The sequence below is a fragment of the Alnus glutinosa genome, chromosome 7 (genome assembly GCF_958979055.1).
Source record: "Alnus glutinosa chromosome 7, dhAlnGlut1.1, whole genome shotgun sequence".
Lineage (NCBI taxonomy): Eukaryota > Viridiplantae > Streptophyta > Magnoliopsida > Fagales > Betulaceae > Alnus > Alnus glutinosa.
The window spans coordinates 29660488-29678665 of NC_084892.1; the positions used below are offsets into that span (position 1 = coordinate 29660488).

General features: G+C 35.4%; 2 protein-coding genes across 6 annotated transcripts; one reads left to right on the plus strand and one right to left on the minus strand.

Annotated features, from left to right (window-relative positions):
• Window positions 1-1915: 1915 nt before the first annotated feature.
• On the plus strand, window positions 1916-5336 carry LOC133872543 (CBL-interacting protein kinase 2-like). Of its 2 annotated transcripts, none has more exons than XM_062310094.1 (2): window positions 1916-2119; window positions 3196-5336. In XM_062310094.1, exon 2 carries the CDS (start codon window positions 3568-3570, stop codon window positions 4951-4953), a length of 1386 nt encoding a protein of 461 aa, XP_062166078.1. In that variant the 5' UTR covers window positions 1916-2119; window positions 3196-3567; the 3' UTR covers window positions 4954-5336. The 2 variants fall into 2 exon arrangements, with proteins under 2 accessions (XP_062166078.1, XP_062166077.1); XM_062310093.1 differs by having other exon boundaries at window positions 3239-5336.
• A 5192-nt stretch (window positions 5337-10528) lies between these two features.
• LOC133872478 (uncharacterized) lies at window positions 10529-17818 on the minus strand. Of its 4 annotated transcripts, XM_062309985.1 has the most exons (4): window positions 17650-17818; window positions 15796-17469; window positions 14160-15202; window positions 13385-13746 (listed from the first exon to the last, which is right to left on the minus strand). In XM_062309985.1, the coding sequence occupies exons 2-4, from the start codon at window positions 17293-17295 to the stop codon at window positions 13578-13580; spliced, it is 2712 nt and encodes a 903-aa protein (XP_062165969.1). In that variant the 5' UTR covers window positions 17296-17469; window positions 17650-17818; the 3' UTR covers window positions 13385-13577. The 4 variants fall into 4 exon arrangements, with proteins under 4 accessions (XP_062165971.1, XP_062165970.1, XP_062165969.1 ...); XM_062309987.1 differs by lacking the exon at window positions 13385-13746 and adding an exon at window positions 10529-11041 and having other exon boundaries at window positions 15796-17818; XM_062309986.1 differs by lacking the exon at window positions 13385-13746 and adding an exon at window positions 10529-11044 and having other exon boundaries at window positions 15796-17818.
• Window positions 17819-18178: the final 360 nt, after the last annotated feature.

The window sequence follows — 18178 nt, forward strand, 5'->3', positions numbered from 1 at the left end:
GTAGGTGACTAGAAATTATGTGACTGTTAGGTAGGTCACCTCCCCAAGGGAAATGGATTGATTAATAGACTACAAGGTCCCTAAAAGGACACCTAAAAGTTCCCTTTTTCCCTTTTTTTTTTTTTTCTTTTTTTTTTTTTTTTAAATTCAACGAATCTTCTAGACTGGTTTCTATTTTTTAACGCATGACTCATCATTGGTGAGTGGTATAAAAATCAACAACTTCACGAATCATGTGATAGGGTTTTAAAAGATAATTGATTTTAATAATTAGGATTCTTCAAATTGTGTAAAAAGTGTAATTAATTTAATATCATATTTCAATTTTACAACTATTTCATAATGTTAAAACATTTTAACTATTTTTTTTCTTTTAACAATGATTAATCTAACGTTTAGTTAAGACTATCATGTCATAAATGTTGAATAAAAATATAGTATTTAGTACTACCAAATTTTAAAAATTTAGAGAAATGTTATATAACACACTTTTATCTTACTTTGACAAGGTTGCATTGCTAGTTAGTCTTTCTTTTTCTTTTTTTTTTTTTAGAAAAATGTTACAAACTACACTTTTATCTCACTTTACTGATGTGACATTATCAATCATCCCCTTGTTACAAAAAAAATCTAAAAACTGATTAGCAATGTCACATCAACAAAGTGAAATAAAAGTGTAGTGCGAGGACAGAGGAAGGGGGACAGTGCGTGATTATAAGGTTTTTTGCCTACTAGCCCCTAGCAGTAATTTTTTTTTTTTTTTTGCCCCTTCCCTTTTATTATCTCTTCAACTGGTTTCATATCATCTGGAATAATAGCTTTGTCAAAACTGTTTCCTTCTAATATTCACGGATAGCAACGGACATGTCTGAGAAGAGTAACAATGGAAGGAGGTTTACAAAGTTACCGGAGTTTTGTTCAAAGTAAATGAAAAGGGTTTAGTAAAGCAGTGCATTGAAATAAGACAGGTGTGGACTTGAAAAGTCACACGTCTGCCAAAGCTTGATTTCCTAAAGATGTATGGCAAATGTAATATAAAATGGAGATTCATTGCAATACAGCTACATGGCGTTAGAAAAGTCCATAAAATATGAGTTTCATTTGTTTTGTGTTGCATTTAGCTGAATACGTTTTATGTATAATATAGTGTGTTTTGTATAACAGTTAGTGGGCTACTATGTTAATTAGAGTGATAATAAAATGAGCAAGAGAATATTAGCTTCAAGAACCATGTTATCCAGGTAAAGCCTTGCGAGAAGCACAAAATTTTATCCAACTGAAATTTATCAATTTCAGTACATAAATTGAGACATTTTATTTTATTTTTCCTTTTCTGAATCTTTAGACAATGGTTTTCTTTACTTATTTTCCAAAAAAACTTTATTTTCAATTTTGCATATCTTGATTTTTAATTTTAAGGGAATAATAAAAATATAAAAACTGGGTTATGTTTAATTTACTTAAAATTTGGTTTTTATTTTTTTTAATATGAAGTAATATATACTACATAGATGGCCATTTAGACAAGAGGACATAGACTTATATTTTTGAATTATATATATATATATATTTTTTAACCCCTACTTAAAACAAAATAAAAATAAAATAAAATTATTTAGCCCCATCCCGTTGAAATGTTTGGTCCCGTCTCTAGTGTGATGTATAAAATTACTATTTTTTATTTTGACAAAGAATGACCGAATGACTGGTTAGCAATGTCACGTAAGTGAAGTAAGAATAAGAGTGATTTCTAATATTTTTATTTAATTATGGACAAAATTTTCTCCTAAATAAGGTCAGAGAAAATAGGGCCACCCTATTATTATTATTATAATAATTATTATTATTATTTTATTTTGGCAAAATTGGGGGACGCGCTTTTGCATAAAATCAAATATTCAATATTCATTATTGTGAGGCTTGGCGGTGTATAAGAACTAAGAAGAACAGCATCTAATTATTCTTGCTCGGTAATTCGGAATCTGCCGAAGTCGTGGCCAAAGACGGCCTCTCTCTCTCTCTCTCTCTCTCTCTGTCTCCCTGCAATCTTTGCCCCGAGACACAAGCATACAGCGGCGTTTTGGGATAGCTTCCATTTCCAAGCTCACCCTTTTCTCAGGTAAGATCTCAAATATGTGTTATATGTGAAATTGGGTTTGCGTTAATGTATTTATTGGTGGTGGAGTTCGATTTGCAGAGCTGAATGATAGAATATTTGTATTTAGGAGCTAAAGAACGATAATTTTAATTTAATTTAATTTTTTTTTTAAAAAAAAGATTTGGGAAAAACATGTTTGTTAGGCTCTGTTTGTTTCAATATGGAAAAAGCTGTTTATCTGAAACCATCAGTTTTCTGTTTGGTTCCTGAGAAAATGTGTGGATAAGAAAATTGAAGCTGTAATTCTTTGCTGCTTAGGTTCCAAGGAAGCTAATAAGGCAATTTTACTAATTCAAAGCACTGTGTAAGATTTCTCTGTTTATTGGTATCTATCATATTGGTTAGATCTTCAAGTTTTTGAAATTTTTTGCTTATAATGAAATTGATCGACTATTTTATGAAGTAGGAGGTTGTATACCTTGTATTACATGTATTATGTACTATTTTTATTGCTCTCTCTGTTTTCGTTGTAATAACTATTGTCCAGTTTAATCTATTGAGTATGAGATTTCAGTGATAATAAGGTGCTTATTTGCTCATTCATTCATTGTTTCTTTTATCTTACTGGTAAAGTATATTGCTACTGTATTGGGTTTTAAATATCACTGTGAAGCGTTAGATGTAGGACTTCTTTAACTTTTAATGGTTTGCACATGTATAGAAGACGCTGCATGCCGAGAATTTATTGTTTCTTCGCAAATATACTACAAACGAACAAATTTCCGAACTTTTTGATTCCCCCCCGATGGGGAGTTAGTTTGTTTCGTTAATATATTTTTTTCTGGAGCATTTGCACTGGTATTGTATCTTTCTCTATGGATGAGGCAAAGAAAAAGAATATCATGTTTAATGGGAATATTAATATATTTACCTTTCTTGAACAAGCAATGAACAGTGGCGATTTATAGTAGTCTCTTGAATGTTTTTAAAATTCAGTATGGTATTTAGCTTGTTATAGAGTTTTCCATTTTGAATATTTGGTAATTTGAACTGAAACTATTATTAATTGCTGCTCTACTTCTCGACTTTTCTGCCAGAGGTTCAACACATAATTTTCTCCATATCTTTGGCCTTCTTTAGGTATCAAAAAGACCAGGGAATGCTGAAAGATGTGCTTGAAAGTTGAGAATTCCTTCTCTAAGGATGATGAAGTTGTTGCTTCTTCTGGGCTGCCCTTTTTTATACTTGATGACATCGGTTGTTTAACTTACATCCCACCACGGTTCTGTTCCCAAATTCCCTATGCAGCTATAAATTTAAGAGAACACACCATTTCAAAACATGATGTCTGTGAAGATGGTTGAGCTTTTATGTTGTTGAGATCAGTTCTTCTTTCGTACATACCTATATCTAGATATTGCACTAGCAGGTAAAAGAAAGTTTTGCTTCAAACAATAATAGTGCCTGGCATGGAAAACAAAGAGATTATATTGATGCAACGGTATGAATTAGGGAGACTACTGGGCCAAGGTACCTTTGCCAAGGTTTACTATGCAAGGAACCTTAAAACTGGCATGGGTGTGGCCATTAAGGTAATCGACAAAGAGAAAATCTTGAAGGTTGGGATGATTGAGCAGATTAAGCGGGAAATTTCTGTCATGAGATTGGTTAGACATCCACATGTGGTGGAGCTTTATGAGGTAATGGCCAGCAAAACCAAGATTTACTTTGTTATAGAATATGCTAAAGGTGGTGAGCTCTTCAGCAAGGTGGCTAAAGGGAAGCTCAAGGAGGACGTTGCTAGAAGATATTTCCAACAGTTGATCAGTGCTGTTGATTACTGCCATAGTCGAGGCGTGTATCACCGGGATTTGAAGCCAGAAAACCTACTGTTGGATGAGAATGGGAATCTAAAAGTTTCAGATTTTGGATTGAGTGCCCTTGCTGAATGTAAGCGTCAAGATGGGTTGCTCCATACAACCTGTGGGACCCCTGCATATGTTGCTCCAGAAGTGATTAATAGAAAAGGCTATGACGGATCCAAAGCTGATATTTGGTCTTGTGGAGTGGTTTTATTTGTTCTGTTGGCTGGTTATCTCCCATTTCATGATTCAAATCTGATGGAGATGTATAGGAAGATTGGTAAGGGTGAATTTAAATTCCCTAACTGGTTTGGCCCCGAAGTTCGAAGGTTGTTGTCAAAGATCTTGGATTCAAACCCAAGTACCAGGATATCCATGACAAAGATAATGGATAATTCTTGGTTCCGGAAGGGTTTAGACCCCAAACGCCGAGATATTCATTCGGAAGGGAAAGAACCTGCCCCACTGGATGCCGATGAAGTTTTTAGACCTAATGAGAATAACTGTTCCGCCACAGAATCAAAGCAAGAATTGGCAAGGCCTTGTAACTTGAATGCTTTTGATATCATCTCCTTTTCTGCAGGCTTTGACTTGTCTGGTCTGTTTGAGGAGACTGACCAGAAGAAAGAGGTGCGATTTACGTCCGACAAACCTGCCTCGACCATAATCTCTAAGCTGGAAGACATTGCCAAGCGACTGAGACTGAAAGTGAAAAAGAAAGATGGAGGGTTGTTGAAAATGGAGGGGTCCAAGGCAGGCAGGAAAGGGCTCTTGGGCATCAACGCCGAGATCTTTGAGATCGCGCCACTTTTCCATTTGGTGGAGATGAAAAAGTCAAGCGGAGATACTCTGGAGTACCAAAAAATGCTGAAACAGGACATTAGACCAGCTCTCAAGGACATTGTTTGGACATGGCAAGGGGAGCAGCAGCAGCAGCAGCAGCAAGAAGTAGGGCAACAAGAACAACAGGTTGCATCGCCTTCAAATCCATAGAAGTAGGTGTATCTCATGCATTGCCTGTAATTAGGGTCTGTACTTGTCATTTTCTTTAATTTTTTCTTAGAAGTTTGTGATTCGGACTAAAGAAAACGATTACACCAAACGAGAAGAAAGTAATTCTAGAACCAGGCATCTAATTTTCTGTAAGTAGTATGGCCGCTTGCAACTTAATGCACCCCTCCCTATAGATATCGTTTAGTTCATTTCATATAGCAGCTTAGTCCATATAGATATTTTGCCTACTGCTATTGTAGCTGAAGGAACATTAGCAGCACAAGCAGACTGTATGTGGAAGCAACTTGTTGTAAGTGTGATTATTCACCTTTTTTGATAAATTTTTGGTTCAACGTGGAGAAATCGGAATTTATTATGTATAATTCAATCAATGATTCCAAAGTATCCTCAAACATCACAACTTGATTTCTAACTAAAAGTGGGAGAGCTTACATTCTGCATGTTCAACTTTTGTATTCTCTCCTAATTATTTCTAAATTATCCCATTAAACTTGAGAGTTATTGGATCAAGATTTGGCCCTTTTTTGTTCTTTTATTCTTTTTCTTTTTAGGTTTTGTACTGGTTTGGTTCGACTGTATGTGGAAGGTCCCGTTTTTCACTTACTTATTTTGCTGGTAAAATCTTAGAACCCATGTTCCTTATCTTAGAATCCATGCATCTTTCTATGGAGAAATGATTCTCTTATATCTTTCATACAAGTCTTCCACACTTCATTCTACGTGGTGTCTTTTTTCATTTTTCTTTTGTTTTGTTTATTTTGTTTCTCACAAAATGAATAAGTAGATGCCACATAGGATTAGGTGTGAGAGAAGTATATGAAAGATATAGAAGAATCATTTCTCATTTCTATGTAATGAAATATTATATTGCCTAAAAACCAGTTGTATTTTGCTCCAGCCTCCTGTGCTTGGATTGTTAAGAGCATTTATATTGGGTTAGTCAAAAGGTTATTTTAGCTAGTTTAGTAGTAAAAATAGGCAAAAAAAAAAGTAGTCCCATCTAGTTAGCCATTTTAAAATTTAAAAACACACACGCGCGCACACACATATATATATATATATATATATATATTATCGTGCTTAACAAATTTTGTCAAGTAATGTAACTTAACAAATGCATAAAAAAACTAATAAAAAAAATTAATTTGATTATCTATCGTCTTTGAGAATAGTGAAAGTAAATAAAGAAATAATATTTTAGATGAAATAGTGAAAGTGAATAGTTAAAATGAAGAGAAGTTTTAACTTTTTAAGTGCTTTGAAAAAATAAGTAGCTAAAATAAATAAATAAAAAGAAAAAAAAATGTGATTGTTTAGCTAAAATTGCTCGGTCATATGTGAAATGCTCTTATTGGACTAGTTAAATTAGCCAAAAAGATGGCTAGTTGCTACAATGCTAGTCAATTTTGTCTAGCAATCTAGCTAAAAAAATGCATAAAGAATCTAATAAAAAATCAAGTCTGATTCTTTCTCATTTTTGGTAACAGTGAAAATGGATAAAGATAGAATATAAAGAAAAATATTTAAATAGATACTGAGAGTGGATAATTAAAATAGAGATCGAATGTACATGCTTTAGAAAAATGGGTAATTGAAACACAAAAATATGATTCCTTAGCTAAAACTAAAATTTGCTAAGCTGGATGTAAATGCTCTAACTTTTTTTTTTTATTTTTAAAATAAAGAAGAAAGACGAATTTTGGGTTCTTTTAATTAGGGGTGATAATTTGTATTCATGTGTTAAGTTTCGATTGTATCAAGACTTGAATATAAAACTAAATAAATAAGTGTCACTTGCTTCATTGTTAATTGAATGGAATTTATTTCCGCTTGCACCACGAGAATAAAAAGAGAAGGCAGCGTACGAGACAGAAAGAGCCGACACGGTTACTGATAAGTGCTGAATGTTACACATTAAAGCCCCTTAATTTACATATGTTATGCTCTTAGTTTTGTTATAATTTAATATTTTGTGTTGTTTTTGTGTTTTCTTGTATTTTACAGGTTTTAGAAGAAAAACCGATCAAATTCCAAGATTATAATGAAGTCAGCAAACTCACTTTTGGATAGATTCAAACTCCAAATCAATTTTGAATTTAAGAAAAGAGAAGTTGGCAAAAATTCGTTATCTTTGGAAAGAATCCAGAATGAACACGTCTCAGTAATTTAATCATAACTTTCGGCTCAAGTATCAAATTGCAACAAAATTGGTGGCGTTGGAAAGCTAATAATAAAGGCAACAAATATGTCAGAAATAGGTTTTTCCTAATTCGGACGTTTTCCATGCCAAAATCGCCCTGAAATAAAAGACCGCAAATCTGTACGAATTTTGGAATCCTTTTCCTACTTGGATAGAAATTTCAGAAAATGAGAAGACTTGTAATTATTCTTTTTGGACTAGAAAACCTACTTAGAATTGTAATAGGAATTCTAGAACTTCTAAAGCTTCTCTAATCCCTATAAATAGGCCTCTAGCCTTTGAAGAAAGACACACAAACTTGGAGGAAGAATCAAAGGCTACATCAAGAAGGAGGTTTTTTATAGTCTTTATTTTCTTTCTTTTCCTTTATTAATTTCTTATGAGGATGATTTCCATCCAAATTATGTGTAACTAATACTTTAGTTAGGGCTCGATTAAAGCCCTAATCATGTCTTTTTAAGTTTTTCAATTTGCCTTGCTACAATTTATATATTGATGCTTAACTTGATTAATTCTAGTTTCTTGAATTCCTCGCATGTTTATGTTTAGCTAGCATATTCTTGTGGTATGGGTTTGTTATTTATGTCAATTTGGATGACCGAGTCCTGGGCATAATAGAGTAACGGAAGAACCCCGACACAGGTTCTTGGATTAATCAACATAAAGATAATTGGAATAGATACCATATTTCAATCTGAGTGTGTATACCGATTTCCATAGATTTATGCTTTCTTGAAGAACAACTTAGTAGATACCATGCTAAATCCTTAAAGGAAGAAAAGAGTTAGAGTAGATACCATGCCTAACTCGTTGTTTAGGGAAATCAATAGCTTTAGGAGAAGATACCATTCCCTTGTGGCTAGTAAGCATTAAGCATCATGTTATGATTGTAGTATTGTGCATATTGCGAATCTTATTTGAGTATGATTAGCTGTGGATATCGAAGCCCTACCTTTTCTTCATAGTATTTTTAATTCAATCTTTTATCCTGTCTTATTCAACATATCGCTTTTAGGAATTTCTCTTTAAAGACAATTTATACCAATCCTCGTGGGAATGATCTCGTATTTGCCTGCTATACTATTGTTTTGATCTTGTGCACTTACGAGTAAAACGTACAAGTATTTGCCTATTTATTTAGGTAGATATTTGTACAATAGTTACGTTGGATTAATATAAATTGCGAAGTAATTTATTTACAGGTCGCCTCAAAAATACCTGTTTGTATAAAAGAAAAAATTTGTGTTGTTTCTTTCGTATCCGACATTAGCTCAGTTGGTAGGGCGGAGGACTGTAGATAAGTTCAATAGACATCCTTTAGGTCGCTGGATTGAATCCGACAGGCCGGATTTCTTTGTTCACGAGAATTCATATTTATATATTTTTTTGTCCGTGAAATCTAGGGTTGAAAATGAGGGACCTTGAAGCAAGGTCAAATTACAAATTGGGAAAAAAGTAATTAAATTGTTGAGGTGCAAATGCATCTAATTTACACCATCCTGACACAAATTCTATTCATGCTAACTTCCTCATTTTCGGTGGCATTATATATTGTAAAGAACAAATTTTTATTTTTATTTTTATTTTCAAATTTGGGTTGAATAAATTTTCTAACTTAATCTATTAAATTAACATGAATCCAAAATTTATGTGATTCTTATATGCATTATTAATAAAAGCACGTGAATTCTTATATTTATTTTTAAAATGGCATATAAAAATTATATTCATTTTGAACACATGTCAGTTTAATAGACTGAATCGAAAGAAATAGTTTAAACAAAAACTTATTAAGTGATTGGGAAAATATATGTCACAAAGGCAAAGGGTTTTGGTCCGTTTGGGTGTTGAATTTTTTCAAATCCAAACATAATTCTAATTCATTGTGCAAATTACGAAGTTTGACTTTGTGAGATAAAATTTAAAAATTTAAAAAAGTTAAATAAAATATTATTTATTTTTAAAAAAGGATTATTCAACTTTTTATTCGATTCACACTTTCTAGCTAGGTGCGTTCTCTTATATACTGCCGGTGTATTGAAGGGCGACTTACGCTTTTAATAAAACCAACTTATTACTTATCAAAAAATAAAAAACTTTTTATTCGAACCAAACACATAGAAGCACGTCGATTTGGATCATGCTCAATTATTACGCATTTATGTTAAGGTATATTCCATGCCAGCAGATTAAGTTAGACCCCATAATTTGAACCCCCCCCCCCCCCCCCCCCCATCATCAACATCAAGATACGACCTAAAAGTGCTTACACAACTTAAAGGCTCGTACATTAGGAGTGTAACTTTCATCTTTTGCCAATGGGAAAGTGCGCACACATACTCAATCGATTGTAAAATAAGCCTTTCACCTCGTAATAAAAATCACTCGACTGTTCTTTCTCAAAATGAATTAAGAGTCATACGATTATAAATTTGATCTAAATTGGATTGAAAGAATTTCTATCAACTCAATCTAAAAAATTATCACGTGCCTTTTAGCATGTAGGTCTAACAAATTTTGACATAATCTATAAATTCAATACGAAATTATCAAGTTAAAAATAAAGAGTCTAGACTGTTTAATTAAATGGATCAAGTTAGTGTTATCTAATCTTATAAGCATGTCTTACCGACTCAAATAGGACACTCAACATTTACGTTGAAATTTTTTGACACGATCTGCAAGCTCGGCACAAACCCAACACAATATTAACAGGTTAAGATTCAGAGGTCTAGCTTGTTTAATTAAAAAGTCAGATAAGACTTGGCATATATAATATTATACTCATGTTTCAACACGCTAATATGAATTGCTACTCTTATTAGCACGTGAGAATCACATGATTTTCTTTTTAATTAAGATGTGAAAAACACATTTTTTTTAATGAGAAATGATATTTAGTAGACTCTAATACAATTGTCATACAACTTAATGAGAGATTAAACATAATCCAAATAATATGACAGTCGTATAACAATCTACTAAATAATATTACTCATTTTTAATTACCATGAAAGAAAAAAAAAAAAAAAAAAAAAAAAAAAACACATGATTTTTTAACTAAAAATAACATGCAAGTAAAAACACATGCTAGAAGATACACGACAGAGTTAGAAGAGTTTGGAGGAAATTTCTCCGTAACGTACTGAACAAATGCATCACTCACAGAAACCTTACGAGGCATCCTAATATTTGTTTGGGCCAATCAGCCAAAATAACACAACCCTCCAAAAAAATTATACTAATTGTAACACTAGTATTTGCGCATGAGCTGCTGAATTATTTAGAACACTTTCTCCAATTCCAATTGGGGAGGGGGTAGGGGTCTCCAGAAACCGATTGGCAAAGGTCGTCTAAACCCAAAAAGAAAAAGGTTGCGCATATAAACTATATTATGAACAGAAGTAGCCAGCATTAGTATATTATCATTTGACATTTGACATCCATCCATCCATCCAAGAAATTCCTCAATAACGGGAGACCCCCTCATCCCCAGCAGCATAGAAAGGAACTAAAACTCAAAAATTAGAAACATATTAAACCTAGCTCTTAACTGCCGCATAAATGCATGCAATGCCACGTGTATTCCTATCCATGCTAATGTAAGTAAACATCAATCTCCCTTATAAAGATGAGCAGGAAGATACAATGCATCCAGTATTTCTAAACTCTCCTCCAAAAGAGGCTATTTGCCTTGAGAGAGAACAAGTGTATTTTAATTTTAGTCCCTCATCACTCTCTCACTGTTTCCAATCGAATCACCAAAGTGACTGTACATCCTGACTGGGATATAGACCCCCAATATGGGGCCTTGCCACGGATGACTTTCCAACACCTTCCCCTGAAGCCGGCACAGCCCATTCCTTTCTGCTACAAGAAATTGAACCAAAACAGGAATCAGATTGCCATTCATGATTTTTTTTATTTTTTTTTTTTTAAAAATGATAAGTAATCGAAATATAATTAAAAAGTAAGAGGCAAAACCCAAGTACACATGAAGTATACAAGAAAGTCGTAAAAACTAGGCAAATAAGGAGAGACAGACAGCTGTCCAAAGATTAAGAGTATTAAAGAAAAGAAAAAAAAGACTTTTAAGTTCCACCACCAGTCTTCTTGCAATCCTCAAAACTTTTATTACTTCTTTCTCCTCAAAAACACCACAAAACAATCTAAACATACAACGGACCCATCCAACAACTAGGTTCATGTATTATGAATCATAAGCAATCAAACCATTCAAAGAAGGGAGAACACCAAGCTATAAACTCCCAGGAAAACATTCTACCACCATTTAACATCAACTAAAACACAAAGCTAAAGATCTCCAAAGGCTTTTTAGTCGGCTCAAATAATTTAAGGAGATGCCTCTCATCACTCGTCAAAGTTTTTAGCTGCATAACTTATCAAAAAAAAAAAAACCTTTTTAGCTGCTTTCCATGAGCACATCCTTCCTATTTCACGAGACAAACCGTGTCACAAATATGAGTTATGCTATATGCAAGACTCTTATCCCTCTTTTATCCCCAAATGTGACGGCTTTTAAAATTACTATTAGATCAAAATTCAATAGTGATCCATCCCGCCAAATTCAACAGTGATTTTATAAGCCATGTCACATTTGGAGGGATATGAGTCTTGCATATAGCATTACTCCACAAATATTTATCAGACATTCACGCATTATTGTTATTACACATGCAACTCATTTCATGCATTTATGTTATTACAATGCAGTTCTACATAAAATATATAAAGCAAAGTGATAGGACAAAAATATTGGGACAATCATGACTTTAGATGTGATTTAAATAAAATAATTTTTTTATAAGCTAATTAAAATAATTATTTTCATTTAAATATTGGAAAAGAAAAGAAAAAACACAGAATTTACATTCAGAAGAACTTAATAACTCCACTGAGGAACCACTCAGCTAGGGCTCTGAAAAACAGAAATAGAATTCATGTCATGTTTCCGTGACGGGGCATGCTTAGACTGAAAAATTTATGTCTGTCCGTAAAAGACTAAGAAAATGCCCTTAATGGACTCCTCAATCATTTGATGGAGACCCTAATTTGCAATAGGATGTTGTCTCGAATTCATCATCCTCTCTCATATATCAAGCCTCATAAGATATAAAATCCGCATGACAGGTTCAATACTTTGATGCATTAGACGCAATAGAATCAAGAACGGAACAACCAGTCGGCAGATAATAGTTGCTTGCTTTAAAATCATTAAAATAAGAAGATGAAGCCCTCAGATGGATACACTAACCGATGGCAAACTTGTTTGCTAATATTTTGACTTAACTAAAATGCATAAAAGCTCAAAAATGTAAGAGATTTACCATTCAAAAAGTACAATTAGTTACTAGAAATAACTAAATCAAAGAAGGCTGAAAACGACCGTAGAAAATTTGCATAACTGCTATGTATGAAGCACAAAGAATTAATTACTTATTTTGGTAAGTAATGATCTTTAAAATTGGGTAAAGAATGAAAGAAAGCCCCATCCAAAATTCAAGATTAATTAAAAGAGTCAATCAATATCCAAAATCAAGAAAGTTTCCGTTTATGTTGTGTGGCTGCTCCTTTATTAAAGGTTAGCTTACTTAGCTGTGCACATCTCATCTAGAGCAATGACAAAACTGTGAAAGCCTAGGCATCTAGCCTCGATATCAAAAACCATATTGGGTTGTCAGTAGTTATCACAGCATTGACGGGAATTGTTTATACTATTATTTATTCGGCAGTGTTTGAGCTAATCACATTAATCTAGTACCTCTGTTTGGAACAGCATGACTTTTAAGTATGGATTTCCTTTATTCTACAGTGACCTGTTGCTAAAGGATTACACCTTTAAGCCATCATTAGGGGCCCAGTTTCCCAACAAAAATCAACTAGCAGCTTTTCTCTAGTTCTTGTGGCTGCTAAGCTTTCACCTCACATACAATGTCGCAATCACAATAAGCATCTGAGAAAAGCTGGGGCCTCCTCCTCCCAGATCACTCGTAATTTATATATATGAAAAGAGCAATGCATGAAATCAGGCACCATATTATTTGACAAGTGAACTGCAACGCTTGATACTTACCCAGGTTTACATCCAAACCTCCTTACAATTTAAATATTATCATAAAACCCTTCTTTTATTAAATGATAAGGAATAAAGGTAAATATTATAAAATGACCAAGATTGATGGACTTCAAAATCAAGATTCCAAGTCAAGTATCATGCTGGCATCCAACATTGCATCTTCCAAAAGACTGTGTGTGGAGGTCAATGCTCCCCAAAACATGCACACACTTGCATAAAGTCCAGTACAGCAAAAGCTACAGTATGATTATCAAATTTTAGGTAAAAATATTTATACGAAGTGGCTGAAGAAGTGGGAAAGATGCTCTAGATCAAGTGGGTGTCCACAAATGCATGCATGGATCGAGGACTCTTTGAGGGAGGGAGGCCTGTTTGCGGATCAAGTGAAGGCAGTACCAAAGTCCTTGAGTACAGGTAAGGTTGAGAGGTTGAGAGCGATCTCACATGTGGTTCATGAACAACTTCCCTGACCTGACTGTACACACATAAGGACTATATAATATATATGGAACTATGAAAGTGGCATGAAAATAGTCTACACTATGCCCGACTAAACCGCTTATGCCCCATCTTCAAAAAGATGGTCACTTCACTCACGTACAACATCATCTATAGAATAACATGCAGGAGACAAAAGTAAATGATATTTTCTTCTATCTTCCACTATTCTGGGAAATATAGTTACAGTAAAATGAGTGATGTCAGTAAAAACATATAGACACTGGATTAGTACAGACATTCCCAACCTTTACAGCATAATCATCAAAGAGGGAACATATAAACGTGTTACTGTAATCAATCTTAATGTTAAAACATGGGTATTTGGCACAGATACACAACCAGCTTGCAGGTTAATATAAAAAAAGGATAAAAGCGTAGAGCACTTACTTGGACCAACGATTAGCAGGAGAAAGCTCGAATGGATGTTTACTTCCAGAGCCGAGACTGCCATAAATCATTTCATTCTGTGTGGTCCCTTCTTGAGGCTTGAGAGGAAAATGGTTTTCTCCTGACAATGGTGGAAAGAAAGCTTTCTGTAGCCAGGGTTCATTATCACTTGAACCAGTGACAGGGCTAAATGGCCCACCATTCTGCCCATTACCAAGATAGACATTCTGAGGAGAATGAATGCCAGGAAGGACATGGTCCTCATTTGTAAACAGTGAAGCAGTAGTTTTCTGAGAAGGATGCACAAAATCTTCCTTGTTTGATCTGTTCCGTTCTGGGGGTGAAAGCCAGCTCACAGGCCCTCCTACTAAACCTAGACCATCCTGACCAAGAGGAGAAGTATTCCACATCTGCCACGTTCCTGTCTCATTCACAGTAGCATCATTCACAGGTAAAGTATGCATATCTTGGGCCCTAGAGGGATTCAAAAGCCAATTAGAATTATTATGCTTTTCTCGTGACATCGGAGACTCAATTGGAGATGGCTTGTTAACTTCAGATGAAGCAGATACTTTCTTTAAAGGACGAGGCGTTTCCAATCCTGCGTCTGTTGCAAAGCCAGTGCCCAGGTCCAACTGAAAATTATCAAGCGACTCCGAAACAGGTCCGAGCAGGGATACTGGATCAGGATCATAGCACGGATCTTCAAAAAGCTCTGGCTCTTCATGTATAAATTCATGAGGCGCTTCTCCAATGCGAGGGAAGATTGGCTCAATTGCAGGTGAAAAACCTAAACTACTGCTTGTAGATCCGTTGGGATAGGTAGACAGTGTAAATGGTGACGGCAGCCCAAAGCTTATTGGATTATCATACGATTGTGTCGATGATGTTTGACTGCAAAACTGTGGGTTTTGAACTTCTGCTTGGAACTTTGTATTTGGTCTGCTTATGACATTTGGATTTGATAAAGGAACAGATGATCGAGTAAATAATTGTTGCCATGTTTTTTTAGGTGTTGTCCAAGGTTGTGGTTCTGAGAGGACCTGCAGGTCAGCAGCTCAACATTGTTATAGCATTTCTTCTACCTAAATACAGTGATAAAATACTCCTAAGATTATCATGCTTGACAAGCCAGCGGAACTCAACCACTGCCACTCAAATGCAGACAGAATACCTTTTTTAATTTTTCCCTTCTTTTTCTTTATTTTTTATTTTGGTTTGAGATGGGGGGGGGGGGGGGGGGGGTGATGAAGAAAGAAGATGTAGCCAATAGGAAAGAGATATGAAATCCAAAAGTAGTGCTAAAGCTGGCAGTAGAAGTTGAGGTCCAAGTTTGGAGAATTAAGCTTAAATGTCAATAAGGATATGAGCAAACTTAACAGTTTTGAAAACACATAAGTAGGATGCTTACGTTTACATTTTTCTTTAAAGAAATTTATTACTTACCAAAAGGAGAAACTTACACAAACAGAATTAATAATGATGGAATGCAGAGCACATGCATGGTATGATAGATAATAAGTAAAAAGAGCATGACAAATACTTACATCCTCTATGAATTTCCGATCTAAGTAAGACACTAAGAGATCACGCTACTGTGACAGATTAAAGTAAATACACAGTAAGGACAACTTACAGGGCGATTGATGTTCTTGTCATCTCCATTTATACTTGGTTTGGCAGCTTCGTGCTCATGTGGAAATAAATCTCTTTTATGAGCAAAAGTATGGACATGATCTACAGAACTGTTAGGCTTGTATTCCTTTGTAATTGTGGCAGGAATATTAGCACCCTTCCCAAAAAGACCACCACCACTAAATGCTCTAGAAGAGGAAAAAATCGTACCCCTCATACGATCCAGATACCTAGTTCCAGAATTTCCACGGCTAAAACTGTTTGCAGATATACTTCTCATCCCATGTCCAGTCTCGGTGCTCTGGCCTCTGACACTTTCTGTCCCAGATTTCTGATGTTCCCGACGATCAATCTCACTCTTCTTGTCTGATTCTCGCTTTCGCTCACTTTCCTTACCTGCTCTTTTTTCTAGCTCTTCTGCATCAGAATTGCTCTTACTTGACCCTTTGTCTTTCTCTTTTCTTCTCTCATGACGCCTCTTTTCTGCTTCCTTCTTACCATCTTTCTCCCGGACAGGTGATGATGTTTTGCCACAATCTTTTTCAGCCTCCATTTTCTCATCCCTCAATCTCCTCCGTTCCTCCACCAGTCTTGCAACCTCCTCCCTCTGCTTTCGCTCTTCCTCCTCCAAAAGCTCCTTCTCTAACCTAGCCTGTCTCTTCTCCTCAGCTTTCCTGCGTGCTTTCTCTCCTCTACTTTCAGGATAGTTCACCCCATTCTCACCCTTCTTAACCAATATCCCCCGATGCTCAGCATCAGTCGAGCTATCATCCCTAGATGAACTAATCCTAAAAATCTTTCTCCAAAGCCACCTAATGCTCAAGAAAAAAGACGTCAGCAGGTTGTAAGCAAAAATCACAACTCCCGAGTAAGACTTCTCGGCCAAACAATGTTCATCCTCTCCAAAAACACCATTCCCGTTCTTCCTCCAATAACTAGACTTCCCTGCAACAGACCCACCAACCCAATTGCCATTCTCCAACCAATCCTGACCGCACATCCATCCATTTTCGGACCACGCCTTACCATTCAGTATCTTCCCACCTTTCCCAACCAAATCCTTAATAATCCCATTATTTCCCATACCAGGCGGTATGGGTAAGTCCAAAACTGGCCGCTTCGAAACATGCCCACAATATGAACACATAAACCGACCACCACCAGGATTCTGATCCCTATATGGAGTCAAGCAGTTCCTGCACCGCCTAGTTGCAGTTTTCCGAAGCTTCTGCAATTCTATCGCTTCAAACCTCTTCCTTTCCCTGAGCCGGGCATTCCTGCGAACCCGCCAGGTTGACAGCCATGGCATCAAAACCTCATACCAAAAGAGAGTAACCAAAAGCACAAACACGCAGGCCAGCCTAGGCGAGGTAATCTCAAACCGAAATGCTGGCGGTAAGAGTTGAGAGAGAGCCCAAAGTCCTATGAGGGGAATGACTAACCAAGGTAGCATCGTAGCGACCCGGCGAGACCACTTCTGAATCACACAGAGTATACACATTATCCTCTACCCCACGCCTATCTTCCCCGTCTCGAATCCAACAAAACAAACCCTAAAATCAAGAAAAATCCCCAATCTACTTCCCAAAAAATGCCTCGAACCAAAAACCCTAACCCTAATTTATCGCAGAAATCAAATATCTAAATATATCAATCCGGCAGAACCTCAAGAACCCTAAAAGCATTAGAAAACCATATCCAGCATTAGTATCCTCAATAATCGAAGACTAATCGGAGCACTAGCTCGAAAAAGATTAATCAATTTAGGGTTTCCGAAGAAACGGTGTCGGTCGGAGCTGCTATTGTGGGAGGTTTTATCTCAATCGAATGGCAGAGGAGAGATTCGGAGACTTACAGATTCAGAGTCCATGACGAATACAATGGTAGCTGATTCGGTGCCGGCGATATTCAGGTTGGGTTTTCGCGCGTATCGGTCGTCGTCCCGTTCGTTCTTTACCGGCAAAGAAACTGAGAGAGAGAGAGAGAGAGAGAGAGAGAGAGAGCGTGAAAAGATAAGTGTAAGAAGAAAATAAGAAATAGAAGATTGTAAAGAAAATAAATTATATAACGATCTTTAAACCGGGGCGGTTGGACCGGTTGGTTTATTTAATACAACGGTGTTTTGATTTGTATGTCCGAATTATATATATTATTACAAACAAACAAAAAAAACGAGTAATCTAATATAACGCAATTTTATCATATATCTATCATATAATATTCATGTGCCATTTCTAACTAATTATTGGATTTTTTATTTTTTTTTACAAAGATTTATTCAAGGGAAGATAGGAACCGTCACGTTAACATTATAAAATAATTGTTCAATAAAAATGCGGTTTCTAACATTATTAAAAAAAAAATAATTATCAAATTTTGATTTT